The sequence below is a fragment of the Babylonia areolata genome, chromosome 1 (assembly GCF_041734735.1).
Source record: "Babylonia areolata isolate BAREFJ2019XMU chromosome 1, ASM4173473v1, whole genome shotgun sequence".
Classification (NCBI taxonomy): domain Eukaryota; kingdom Metazoa; phylum Mollusca; class Gastropoda; order Neogastropoda; family Buccinidae; genus Babylonia; species Babylonia areolata.
Genome location: NC_134876.1, coordinates 67,599,568 through 67,614,217, shown reverse-complemented (window position 1 = coordinate 67,614,217; position 14,650 = coordinate 67,599,568). Strand labels below are relative to the sequence as shown.

The 14,650-nt window shown below is 42.7% G+C and overlaps 1 protein-coding gene across 1 annotated transcript in view; it reads left to right on the top strand.

Annotated features, from left to right (window-relative positions):
- Positions 1-14,650, top strand: part of LOC143286927 (uncharacterized) — a 242,966-nt gene that overhangs the window by 165,508 nt on the left and 62,808 nt on the right. The window contains exons 95-108 of the mRNA XM_076594924.1: positions 456-640; positions 854-968; positions 1,981-2,153; positions 2,807-2,918; positions 4,098-4,327; positions 5,092-5,377; positions 6,119-6,287; positions 6,790-6,990; positions 7,900-8,158; positions 8,590-8,856; positions 9,076-9,885; positions 10,094-10,361; positions 10,477-10,523; positions 11,133-11,399. Coding sequence (XP_076451039.1) covers positions 456-640; positions 854-968; positions 1,981-2,153; positions 2,807-2,918; positions 4,098-4,327; positions 5,092-5,377; positions 6,119-6,287; positions 6,790-6,990; positions 7,900-8,158; positions 8,590-8,856; positions 9,076-9,885; positions 10,094-10,361; positions 10,477-10,523; positions 11,133-11,399 — 3,389 coding nt within the window. The remainder of the gene's footprint in view (positions 1-455; positions 641-853; positions 969-1,980; positions 2,154-2,806; positions 2,919-4,097; positions 4,328-5,091; positions 5,378-6,118; positions 6,288-6,789; positions 6,991-7,899; positions 8,159-8,589; positions 8,857-9,075; positions 9,886-10,093; positions 10,362-10,476; positions 10,524-11,132; positions 11,400-14,650) is intronic.

Below are 14,650 nucleotides of genomic sequence, written 5' to 3'. Positions count from 1 at the left end.
ATCATATATGAGTCTACAGAAGACATTTTCACAATGACAGCAAATGATGTTTTTGGAGCATATGAGACGAATTATCATGTGACTGAGGTACTGTCTAACCTTTTTACCTTTTAGTCCAACCTTTGTCATGTTTTTATGTGTGTTGGACTTGACTGTGTGTTGAGAGGTTGTGTGGTGTAAGTGACAAGCCTGTGGAAGCGCAATTAATTCCCAGTTAGAAAAGTTAAGTTCATTTCAGTCATTCAGGGAGGTGTCACCTCACTCGGACAAATCAAAATACACTACACCACGTCTGCTGAGCAGATGCCTGACCAGCAGCTTAACCCAACACGCTTGAGGATGTGCTAGTTAGATGAATAAAGATATATTGTAACAGATTTGCTAAGTAAGCATTAGAAAGGTGTTGTGCGGCACAGTGACAGTGTTACTGTTGTTGTTTTGTGCTGTGTGGCCAGGTTCCTGAACGAACAGCCAGTGGAGGCAGGCCTCCGTTTCCATGTGGATGAACGCAGCAGCTTTGCCGACGTTTCCCACACCCTGACTTTGGAGAACACTGAGGTGGAGGATGCTGGGAGGGTGAAGGCAGTGGCCACCAACAAGGCTGGAGAGGCCACCACAGAGGCCACACTCACCATTGAAGGTCAGTGGACTGTGTGTGTGTGTGTGTGTGTGTGTGTGTGTGTGTTGTGTGTGTCATGTGTGTGTGTGTGTGTGTGTGTGTGTGTTTATTGGTGAATAGGTGATGCACCATATAAAGTTGACTGATACTCTGTGTGTGTGTGTGTGTAGGAAAGGAAGTGCAGTCACTATAAAGGTGACTAATATAATACTCTTTGTGTGTGTGTGTGAGCAGAGAAGAAAGAGGGCCCCAAGTTTGTGAAGAAGCTGGAGACATACGAGGTGCTGGAGACAGAGACCATCCGCCTGGAGGTCCAGGTCACTGGCAAACCCAAACCCCACGTCACATGGTATGACACCCATGTCACTGGCCTCTGTGGATTCCATGACACCGTTTCTCACCCAGATCCTGTCCCCTTGTAGTCACAGCAGTCGTGGTGGTAGTGGTGGTGGTATTGGTGAAGATGAGTACTTGGAAAGATGATAATAATATGAGTAAGCATCATGGAAACAGTGATGACAGATGAAGCTGATGATGATGGGGCAAAAATGCCTATGTAGGTACAATCAGGATGAAGGTTTAAAATGCACATCATTGATGATGCGATTTTTCTCAAGGCCTGACTAAGTGCGTTGGGTTACGCTGCTGGTCAGGCATCTGCTTGGCAGATGTGGTGTAGCGTATATGGATTTGTCCGAATGCAGTGACGCCTCCTTGAGCTACTGAAACTGAAACTGATGCTGATGATGATGATGGTGGTGATGATAATGATGGTTGAAATAACAGGTTGAAGGGAGTTAAAGAATTGCAGAACATAGGAGACATCTGAGATGGAGGAAAACACTGATGATTAACAATGATTCTGTCAAACTGCTCTTTACAAACTCAAATTATTTAGTTTATTCTGGAGATGTGTCACTAATAATGCAACAGAAATAACACTCACTTCATATGTTTCTGCCAGATTAGATTACCGCAGTATTGGTTGAAACAATATTTCAAACAATCGATCTTTGTCTCAAAAGCATGTGCATGTGAGAGGAGGATGAGCTGGAAGAGGACATGTGTATGTTAAGGGGTGGGACAGAGAAGTGTTGGTACAGGATAGAGAAGGATGGGACACATTCAGTATCTTCTTGGAGGTGCACATGCAAGTACGTGTGTGGGGATGGTGTCGGGTGGGGTTAGTGCATTTGTTTTTTGTAAGTGTTGTTCAAAATAATGATTTGTTGAGTTGGTATCTTCAATAGTTTTCCTGTTTCTGCTCCTCATTCAAGCCAGATGTATAATTAAACACACTTTGAAGTGCAGTGTAGGTGCTATGTAAATGCAGGTTGTTATGATCGTTGTTATGTGAACAGGATGAAGGGAGACAAAGAGCTGCAGAACACAGAGGACATCCACCTGGAGGTGGACGGAAACACTCACACACTGGTGCTGGAGAAGTGCAAAATGGACACCGCTGGTCTCTACACTGCCCGCGCTCAGAATCCTTCCGGACAAGTGTCCTGCAACGGTCGACTCAAAGTGATAGGTATGTACACCAAAGTGACTGATCAGTGCGTGCTTCAGCATGATAGGTGTGTGCCTTAGCGTGATAGGTGTGTACCTAAAAGTACTGGATAATGACCTTCAGTGAGATAATTTACCTTGGAGGATGTATCTCAGGGTGATTGGTAAAGGCTCAAAGTGAGAGAGGGGTTTACAGGAAAGAATTCAAAATGAGAGAGGGGTTGACAGGTAAATGGCTCAAAGTGGGAGGATAGTTGACAGATAAATGGCTTAAAGTGAGATATGTGTTGACAAAGGGCTTTAAGTGCAGAGCTGGCAGGCAAATGGTTCAAAGCAAAAGAAAGGTTAACATATAAATGGTTCAAAGTGTGAGAGGGATGACATGAAATTGGTTCAGAGTGAGAGAAGGGGTGACATATAAATGGTTCATAGTGAGAGAGGAGTACACCAAGGGAAGTGTTTGTGAGGAGGAGTACACCAAGGGAAGTATTTGGTAGTGAAAGCTGATTCCTGCAAGGCTATGAGGAATTAAACTACTGTACATTAAAAAATATTAAATGCGTGTGTGTGTGTGTGTGTGTGTGTGTGTGTGTGTGTGTGTTGTCACACTTGTCCCCATATTACCCCACCACCAAACCACTCAAACTAACAGTCAGTGTCACACTGTGTGAACAGCTGTCAAGGAACCCACCTTCAAGCGCAAGCTGTCAGATGCCCTGGTGCCCGAAGGGGGTGAGGTCAAGTTTGAATGCCAGGTAGCCGGAGTGCCCATGCCTGAAATCACTTGGTGAGTCACATCACAATGGTTGGTCAGTGTGTTAGTCGTGTTTGTCTGATTGGTCAGTGTGTCATTCATGTTTGTCTGGTCTGTCTGTGTCAGTCATGTCTGTCTGGTCTATCAGTGTGTCAGTCATGTCTGTCTGGTCTATCAGTGTGTCAGTCATGTCTGTCTGGTCTATCAGTGTGTCAGTCATGTTTGTCTGATTGGTCAGTGTGTCAGTCATGTTTGTCTGATTGGTCCGTGTGTTTGTCATGTTTGTCTAGTCTATTAGTGTGTTAATCATGTTTGTCTGGTCTGTTAGTGTGTTAGTCATGTTTGTCTGGTCTGTTAGTGTGTTAGTCATATTTGTCTGATTGGTCAGTGTGTTAGTCATGTTTGTCTGGTCTGTCAGTGTGTTAGTCATGTTTGTCTGGTCTGTCAGTGTGTTAGTCATGTTTGTCTGGTCTGTCAGTGTGTCAGTCATGCTTGTCTGATTGGTCAGTGTGTCAGTCATGTTTGATTGGTCAGTGTGTCAGGCATGTTTTTCTGATTGGTCAGTGTGTTTGTCATGTTTGTCTAGTCTGTTAGTGTGTTAGTCACGTTTGTCTGGTCTGTTAGTGTGTTAGTCATGTTTGTCTGATTGGTCAGTGTGTTTGTCATGTTTGTCTAGTCTGTTAGTGTGTTAGTCACGTTTGTCTGGTCTGTTAGTGTGTTAGTCATGTTTGTCTGGTCTGTTAGTGTGTTAGTCATGTTTGTCTGATTGGTCAGTGTGTTTGTCATGTTTGTCTAGTCTGTTAGTGTGTTAGTCACGTTTGTCTGGTCTGTTAGTGTGTTAGTCATGTTTGTCTGATTGGTCAGTGTGTTAGTCATGTTTGTCTGGTCTGTCAGTGTGTTAGTCACGTTTGCCTGGTTGGTCAGCATGTTAGTCATGTTTGTCTGGTCTGTCAGTGTGTTAGTCATGTTTGTCTGGTTGGTCAGTGTGTCAGTCAGTTTTGGTCTGTCAGTGTGTTAGTCATGTTTGTCTGGTCTGTCAGTGTGTTAGTCATGTTTGTCTGGTTGGTTAGTGTGTTAATAATGTATGACTGGATGGTCAGTGCAAAAGTCATATCGCTCTGGTTGGTCTGTGTATTATCACATGTACACTATTTTGCTGCATGTGTTAAAGACCAATTATTTCATTGCTTACTGTTTCTGCCACCACTACAGGCTCCTCAATGGTGAAGAGCTGCAGCCAGGGGAGAACATCCGCTTCGAGGTGAACCCCAAACAGGGAACCTATGCCTTGGTCATCTCCGACGCTGCTCCCAGCATGCAGGGAGAGATCAAGGCAGTGGCCAAAAACAATGGTGGTGAAGATCTGTGCTCTGCCAACCTGGAGATACGTGGTCGTGCCCCCAAATTTGTGGAGACGCCACTCAAGTGCAGTGTACTGGAAGGTAGGGAATGGCACAGCAGTGTTTGAAGGCATTTTACATGGTGCTAGAGTGAGTGATGCTATGGCCAAAAGATATAATTGATCATTTGGAATGGATTGGTGTAAATAATGTCACAGAAACAGGAACCGGTTGAAAATGATGATATACTGGTAAGCTAAAAAACCAAAGACTGAGTTGTTAAGAATGGAATGGATGAAGAGGTTAACCAAACCAGTGAATAGCAGTCTGTAACTGTAGTGAAGCTGAACACCGTTTCTGTGAACAGAGACCGACATGAGCTGGCCACTGGTCATTGGTCCGCTGTGTCCTGGGCAGAGAATCATGAACCATGACTTTCCATGTATCACACAGACTTTTAGCCTTCAACAGCAAAGAACACCAAACTTTTAACATACATCTTTTGATCACCATAAATGAAGAAAGACTGTTTACATATTATTGATGAATGTCTACATGTCACAAGTCTTGTACTTATATATGCACTTCAGCAAGCAATGAAGAATTCTGATATGTCAAGAATGAAATTATTGACCACTAGGTATCATTATGTAGACAACTGACCTGAATGTGTGTTTTTCAGGCCACATTCTGACATGATTAAGAATAAAATGGTAGACCACCAGGTAACATTTCTGTTTTTAACTGACCTGAATGTGTGTTTTGTTTTTTTTCAGGCCACATTCTGACAGATTAAGAAAAAAATGATGGAATACTAGATAGCTTAACATTTCTGTAGACAGCTGACTTGAATGTATGTTTTCCAGGCCACGAAGCCGAGTTCCGTTGTATTGTGGATGGAGAGCCGACGCCCAAGGTGGAGTGGTCCAAGGGCAAGTGGACAAAGCTGCAGGACGGTGGACGCAACAAGGTGTTCTACGACGAGAGCACCAAGGAGCATGTTCTGCGCATCAACGACATCAAGCCCAAGGATGCAGGCACCTACACCGTCACCGCCAGCAACGAACACGGCACTGAACAAGCCCCCGCCACCCTCATGGTCACAGACAAGATGGAGGAGGTGCTGGACTGGAAGGCACAGCTCAAACACAGGTCAGAACGCTATGCTGAAATGGTGACATACAGGTCAGAGGTCACTGGTCAGAATGCAAGGCTGAAATAGTAAAATACAGGTCAGAGGTCACAGTGAAAACACAGATCAGAATACAGTGCTGAAATAGTAGTCAGAGGTCACAGGTCATAACGCAGTGTTGAAATAATGAAATACTGGGCAGAGGTCAGAATGCACTGCTAAACTGTGTAAAACTACTTAAGAAGTTACTATCAGAGGATGTATATTGCACAACAAATGCAAAAAGAATATCAAATTATCAGAATGTACAGCAAACTACTGGTCAGAGGTAACAATTGAAACAGGTGAAGCACGCTGCTAAAATACACATTAGAGATCAGAAATGAAACAGGTGAAGCACACTGCTAAAATACACATTAGAGATCAGAAATGAAACAGGTGAAGCACACTGCTAAAATACACATTAGAGATCAGAAATGAAACAGATCAGAATACACTGCTAAAATGCACTGGTCCAGTTTTTACAATGTAAACACAATCGTAGTAATAATGAGGGGACTTTTAACTACCCTCAAATGACAGGTTATCTCTGAAGGTACTTGTGAAACATGTCAGTCAGAGGTTAGAGTAAAACCAGAATACTCACAGAGAGGTGCCAACAGAAAGGTAAAATGGAAGTTGGATGGGATGTTCACCTGAACCATTTCTGTCACTTGTGTTGCTTGTAGTCCTGCATTACAATGTTTGCTGTGTGCCCACAGAGAGGTGAAGCGAGAAGAGGTGCAGGTTGAGGACGTCTGGGATGTTCACCTGAAACACGTGGAACAGGTGGAATCCAAATCCCCATCACCTGAGGAAAAACCCAAACCCATCTCACCCGACGTTGAACGCACAGAGTACATTCCTGCTGAGAAACGAGAAAGACCTGAGGTACATCTCACTGTTTGTTTTTTTTTGTTATGTTTTCCCATAAGTCTTTTTATCCATTGCATGAATGGCACAAAATCTTCTGCCCCAGAAGAACACTAAACTGAATCAAGTACTATATTATGATTCAATTTACTGCTCTGCCATTTTGTTGGTTTGGGGTATTTTCAGGCATGGACAGAAAGCACAAACAGATTTTAAGTTGGTGTCCTGAAAAGCTATTTCCTGCATTTCTCAGAAGATTTTTAACTCTCTCCATATGAATGGCGAAAGAGACGAAGTTAAAAGTGTTTCACTCCAGTTACCATCATCAAAATATTGCAAGCGGAAGGCTCTTATACTGAAGAGGTGAATGTTGACAAAGAATACCACAGTTCTGACGACGGAAGCTAAAGGTTGGGTCATTCAGACACCCACTGGACATCCGAGGGGTATGTGTAGAGGAGAAGAGAGGACTGGCCGTACTGAGTGAGTTAATTTTATTGTATTGTCCTCTCTGATACAGCTGGAAGGTGAACCAGAACCAGTTCACTTTGAGATGGCCCCACGTGAGCATGAGGATCTGGAAGCCTTTGAGCGCGCCAAACCCAAAGTTGCTGCCCCAGTCAGTGCCGAGGAGGAGGAAGCAACGGGATATGTGCGAGCTGTCAAAACAAAGGACGAAGAAGAACTGGAGGAGAGGACACTCACCATACCTAAAGCCCAGGTACTGAAAAAGAAACATGAAAGTAGAATGTTCAGGTCAAGTATGAATGTGCTGAAAGGTAGAGTTGTTCTGTTCAAGTGATATGTGCTGAATGGTAGGAAGCACAATGTTTGTTTCAAGTGATATGTGTTGAAGCTAGGAAGTAGAATGTTTATTTAAATGAGGTAAGTGTTGAAAAGTAGAAAATATAATGTTCATTTACAGGTTATAAGTGTTGAAAGGTAGGAATTAGAATGTTCATTTACAGGTGGTAAGTGTTGAAAGGTAGGAAGCAGAATGTTCATTTTAGGTGGTGTATGTTCAAAGGTAGACACAGATCATTGCATAGCCCAGTCTTATGCTAGACAGATTACTTTAAAAATCTATTGAAGAGAAGACAGCTCTCCATCTCTTTCTAGTCATAGTGTTTTTTGTATCCTTAGACACTTCCACACACACACACACACACACACACACACACACACACACACACACACACATGCATGCATGTATGCTTGCACACACTACACACACACACACTCACACACACACACACACACACACACACACAAGCATGCATGCATGTATGCTTGCACACACACACACACACACACACACACACACACACACACACACACACACACACACACACATGCATGCATGTATGCTTGCACACACTACACACACACACACTCACACACACACACACACACACACACAAGCATGCATGCATGTATGCTTGCACACACACACACACACACACACACACACAAGCATGCATGCATGTATGCTTGCACACACACACACACACACACACACACACACACACACAGAGCACGCACGCACGCACGCATGCACGCATGCACACACACACACAATCACACCAGATGACTACTATCTGACCCTGACCATGTGTGCCTCTGACTTCAGTGGAGGTGGATCGTGCCTTTGGAAGACATGCACGTGAAGGAGCGTGAAGCAGCCAAGTTTGAGTGTGAGCTGTTTATCCCCGATGTGAAGATCATGTGGCGTGTGGACGGGCAGGAGATAGAGCCCAGCCCCAAGTATGCCATCAAAGCAGAGGGCAAAAAACACACACTGCTGATCAGCAAGTGTCGACCCAAAGACGCTGGACCTGTGTCCTGCGCTTACGGACAGCTTGTTACAGAGGCGAACCTCACTGTAGAGCGTAAGTTACATGTTGTGTGTCATGGGTTCAGGTGTGTCAAATGTCAGGAGAGTGTGTCGTCCCTGTTTGTCATTTTCGTGTCATTTAATTGTGTTATGTAAGTCCTTGTGCTCATTGCTACTTTCAGGCATGCAGGACTGTACTTTAATCCACATTTCTCTTTATCTTGTCAGATGTATGATAAAGATTATGATTTTTTAATGCAGTCACACACACACAGACACACACAGACACAGACACACACAGACACACAGACACAGACACACACAGACACACAGACACAGACACACACACACACAGACACAGACACACACACACAGAGGAATTCCCCTAACATAAAGCACAGTTTGTTCCTGTCTAAACACTGATATCCATGACCCAGTGCTAATGTACAAAGAGCCCATTGTCATGATGATATTGTGTTCTTACAGCTGTCCCTGCTGACTTCACCTCTCATTTACAAGACACACAAGGCCAAGAAAATACCAGTGCCACCTTCACCTGTAGCACCAATGATGACGAGTCACCCATCCAGTGGTTCATCAATGGACAGCCTGTGGCGCCCTCAGACAAGTACGAAGTGGTGTCAGATGGCATGGAGCACACTTTCACCATCCACAACCTGTCACCAGATGATGAGTGTGAGGTCTCTGTGGTGATTGGTGACAACAAGTCCTCTGCCAAACTGGCTGTTGAAGGTGAGAACATGTTGGTTTGCACCACTTTGGTTTGAAACATTTTGTTTTCTTTCTGTTTGAGGTCTCTTTGAATTTTTCCTGTAAACTGATTTTGATTGAAGGTTAATTGTAGAATTAAGAGTTCGTTGCTTGTATTTGAAAACTGTTTTTGTTGTTTTCTTTACTTGTATGACTTCACTCAGAGTGCTTCACTGTGGTGTGTTCTTGTGTGTGTGTCAGAAGTGTCAGCAGACTTCACGGTGCCACTGAAGGATGTGACAGTACCAGAAGGCAACACAGCAGAGTTTGAGTGCACCCTGACCTTGCCTGTTGACAAGAAGAACGTCCACTGGTTCATCAATGATCAGGAACTGCAGGAGGATGAGAAGTTTGAGTTCCTCATTGACGGCACTGTGCTGAAGCTGCTCATCAAAGAGAGCACCCCTGTGGACGCTGGCACCGTCACGGTCAGGATCGGGGACAAGGAGTCCAGCGCCAAGTTCACTGTGGAAGAGGTGGCTGTTGAGTTCACTGTGCCCATTACAGACCAGACTGTCTATGAGAAATCCTCAGTGGAGTTTGTCTGCCAGCTGAACAAGGATCTGCCCTCTGTCAAGTGGTTCCTGGATGATGAAGAACTGCAGCCTGGTGATGGCATCGAGATCATCAAGGATGGACCGCTGCAGCACAGACTGGTCATCTCTGATGTGGTGATGGAAGACGCTGGAGAGATCAAGGTCAAGGCTGCTGACACATCCTGCACGGCCACACTGACAGTGCAGGAGCTGCCTGCAGACTTTGTGGTGCCGCTCAATGACGTCAGCGTGATGGAGCGGGAGACAGCAGAGTTTGTGTGTGAGCTGAGCAAGGACGTGGAGACCGTCAAGTGGTTTGTGGATGACGTGGAGCTGCAGGAAGGCCCACGCATGCAGTTTGTCAAGGAGGGGCGTAAACACAAACTGATCATCCAAGACTGCTCTGTGGATGATGAGGGTCTCATCACCATCCAGGTGGAGGACAAAAAGACTTCAGCATCTCTCTTCATTAGAGGTAAGGGCTGGTTTGGATGAGTGCAAGTACAGGTGTGCCTCATTGTGTGTGTTTGTGTCTTTGTGTGTGTGTGTGAGAAAAGAAACAGAGTGGATGAGAAAGAGAATGTTCCATGGCATAATGTATATTAATTCATATATGTTTGTGTGGTTGTGCATGACTGTTGACTTGATGGTGTGTTCTGACCCAACTTGTGTGTTGTTGACAGAGCTGCCTCCAGAAATTCTACGCCCCCTGCAGAACCAGGAGATCAATGAAGGGGAGACAGCCGTCTTTGAGTGTGAGGTCAACATTGACAACACCACTGCCAAGTGGTTCCATGAAGGCCGAGAGATCAGTGATAACCGTCGCTACAGCATGGTGCGTGAAGGCACTGTGCATCGTTTGATCATCACGGATGCCTATTTTGCCAGATGCAGGGGACATCACTGCCAAAGTGGAAGACAAATCTACCACAGCTTCTCTGACTGTGCATGGTGAGTTGTCCAGTCTGTTTTAAGTGCTGGGTTCTGTCACATTATCCAGATTTTCTTTTGTTTCAAAGGATGGAGTTGTGGTTTAGTGTTTTGCTGTTTCTGATGCAGAGAACAGGACGGAGCCTGACTTTGTTTGCTGTGGCTATGTTCACAATGTGCTTGGTGTGGGATTTATCGAGAGACATAAGGTCATCTGTTCTCAGTACTATATGGAAAACACTACTAATGAGATATGGATCCTGTCTATATCTGATTTCACTTTTTACTTTACTCGTGTGTGTCGGATACACAAGTGGGAAGCTGTTGTCAGAAAATTGAGTATGTCATTTCCTGATGGCTAAACACGAACATAGATAAACTGATCTCCAGCAAAGTCTGTTTCAATGATTCTCTTACTATTAGTCAATGATTCTCAAACTATCAGTTCTATCCCAGAGCACATACAGACTTTGTGACATGGGGTCAGACATGACACTGTCACTTCATCCCTTTACTCTTACAGACACAGATACTGTGATCTTCATGCTAAATATGTCACTGTCACTGTCACATGTCATGTTATCATTTATGAAGGTACCTTTGGACTTCAAATATACTGTTTAATGTTACACTGTCACATGCCATATTGTCATTGCCATTAGTACTTGCAGACTTCATGTAATACTGTCAACAAATATGAAACTGTCACATGCCATATCATTGCCATAAATACCTTTAGACCTCATGACATACTCCCAGACATGACAGTGTTATACATACTGTCGTTGACAGAGGTACCAGTGGACTTTGCGGCAGAGCTGAGTGAAGTCCACACAGAGGAGCACAAGATGGCGTACTTCCAGTGTGAGGTGAACAAGGACGATGTCACGGTGACCTGGCTGAAGGACGGCCAGCCCCTGACCCCCAGCAACAAACACATCATGCAGGACGACGGCCGCACACACACGCTCGTCATCAAGGATGTTGACAAGAGTGATGTGGCTGAGTATTCCGTTGTCGTTGGAGACAGAAAGAGCTCAGCATGCTTACACCTCGATGGTGAGTGGGAGTTGTTTGTGTGATGTTGATGGTTTGTGCCTCAGCATGACAGGGAATTATTACAGCTTTTTTGTTGTTGTTGTTGTTGTTGTTGTTTATTTCTTATTTTATTTTGTTTTTTTGGTTTTGATCTGACTGATGGAATCTCTGAACTATTTTTCTGATATTTTGGATTTTTTATGCCACTTTTAAACTTTTTTTTGTTCTTTTTTGCTGTAGTTTTTTTTTCCTGTTTATTTTTAGGTGAAAGCTGTGATGAAACTATTTGTAGATATGTCTCACTTTTTTTTTTTTAATAATGAAAGCAACATAGCATGAAATCTGTCACATTATCTAGTTTATTTATTAACAAAATGCACTTTTGTTGAAAGGTAGATTACTGTGTCTTTTTTGCACAAAGAATGTTTGAAACCTGCATGATGAAGACTTGCCAAATGACAATCTTTCCTGCAGCATGTTATTTTGGTAAAACTTTATTTCATTTCTTTGTAAAATGCCTGGAAAATGACTGGTTGATTGTTGGAGCTGAATGATGTGAAATTGTGTGAAATTTGGTGATGTTGTGAGTGGATCAGGGAAAACAACCAGTGGCTCGTCATGTCACTGTGCATGTCCATGGTGCATGGCATTGGATGTAACACATTGCTGTGCATGTTGAAATATGTTGTTGTGGATAGATTTCTATGGATGTGTGCTTTTGAAGAAACTGCATGTGTGTTTGAAGTTACCCCAGAGCTTTTGATGGCATCCCTTTTCCCTGAGCACAGCAACAGACAGATCACCTCATTATAATGCAGACAATGTCTTCGGTTTAATTCATGCAGAATGCTCATCCTGCTGTCTGCTGCTACATTCAAACAAATGCATTCCCATTTGTCCCATTTCTCTGTCAGTATTACTTATCATTTCAACCATACATCTTAAAAAAAAAAAAAAAAAAAGAAAGAAAGACACAATGTCCCATTTCATTGTAATTGCTCATTACAATTATTTCTACCAGAGTTTTACAGAAATTCAAATTTATTTGTCCTTTTTCTTTGTCATAACAGATTAGTGTTTCAGCTACAAAAGCATGAAAGGCAACCATTGTGAATTGCAAGATAACTATGACTATGATTGTTTTTTTCTGGCCTGAGCATTTGGTAAAGTAAGGTCACAAGATTTGTGACTGTTGATTGATTGAATATTGCAGTGTCTGCCCTCAGTGTAGATGAGGTGGCAGTGTTCAGCATTGTGATGAGTGTGACTCTCTGTGCTGTGACTGATGGTAGTGTGGGCACAATGAAGTTTGTTGGCCAGCAGTGCTGGTTAACCCCCCTTGCATGATGTAACAGGATGTAACGTGATGTAACGGAGCGCCTTCAGTGTCTGTTGAGCAGTTGTAATTCTGTGTGTGATTGATCATGGTGACCCATTGGCATAACCTGTGTTAGTTACCTGTCGTGTGTCCATCACATGTTGTGATTTGTTGAAGGAATGAGTTTTTAAGACTTAATGTGCTGAGAATGATGCATGTTCTTTGCAGTCTGAAAAAGACTTTTTTTTTCAATTTTGTTTCTTTGGGCATGTTGGGATTTGGTGCATGTTCGTTCAGACCATGAATATAGACATTTTATTTCATTTTATATGTATTCTGTAGCTTTTCTTTTCTAAGAAAGGGGGCATTTTTTTGTTCTGCTTCATTTTTCATGATATGAGTCTGGACTGTTTGATTTAGACATTATGCACTTTTATTAAGATAGTGCACACATAAAAATCTTTAGGTTTGTGTGTGTCCACACTCCTTCCCAAAGAGTTTGTTGACCTGCAGGGACCTGGTCTTGCAGATCGGCGTTGTGTGTTTCACTCCAAAATAGACAGGCTTTGGGGATAGGCGGAAGAGGGATTGAAAAAGGAGATAGTCAATGAAATTGTTTGTTTTATAAAGCCAGGAGTGAAGTGAATGACAGAAATGTCAGAAATATATCAGGGTGGTGGTTCAAATAAAAGAGGATTGATTTGATTCTATTGCAAAGGAAGACAGTTCTGTACCTAAAATGTTATCAGATGAAGTAAGATGGGTGCACAGTGAGGGCAACATTACCATTTTTCAGAAGAACAGACACAGATTACACAAAACTAAATTTACACAGTATATAAAATTACTTTTTCTTTCACCTTTTTGTCTGGCTTCCCTGAGTGCTTTTGATATATTACTGTGAGTAAGGACTACGAGAACAGCTGGATGTTTGTGTGTAGCAAGTACGTGGCTGATGACTGGATACAGCTTGTACTACGGCAAAGAGTTGTACCAACCCAGTGTGTGTGAACTTGGTGGCAGCCATATATCCCCCTGCAATTATGTGTTGTGTAGAAGGTCACACTGATGACTGTGGTGAGGAATGTATGTAGTCTCATAAATGGAACTTTCTCCACTAACTTTTCTTTTTTCATAGCTGAGATCTGATGGTTTACACAATAAAGAGATGGAAGAATGTGTTGCGGGATGTTTGTGTTTATCACTCCAGAGCTTTTCAAAATCTTGAAACTACATTGAGGTTGACTTGTGGATCACCTGTTCTGGTTTTAATGTCACTCATATACACTTGTGTATCTTTAGCAATCTAACATAGCTGCTTTATTTCGGTAGATATATACCTCTCAGATCATGAATGACCATGTGTGTGTGTGTGTGTGTGTGTGTGTGTGTGTGTGTGTGTGTGTAAGAAGTAGATACAGAGAAAACTGAAAGAACAGATGAATGATACTTTGAGCAGAAGCTCTGGAACATTACAAAGAAGTTTATGTATTGAAAATACAAATGAGTACAAGAGAGATGGGGATAGTGGTCTGCAATATGATATTTCAGTTCACACATTCTAAGAAAGTTTAGATTTTTTTCAAGATCCATTTTTGCTTTAGGAACACAATAATTCACACTGTTAACAAATTGCTTAAAGTTTCTTTATTCCTTTTTTTATATCCTGCTTCAGTTCTAAAGTAGTTGAGTAGTGTGGTGTGGTGTAGTCAAATATAATCTTGTACCAATATACACACAAGTAGTGATGCAGTGCACACAATTTAGAACAGTAAGTATACAATGGAGAAACAAGAATAGTTTAAAGCATACACTAGTATTGTGCACAAGCCATGAAGAGCAGGACTGCACTTATTTAGATCATATATAACTAATCAATACATATATCAAAAACATCTTGATAGCACTGTAGTATATATCACAAACATTTAAATAACATAGTATATACTGGATA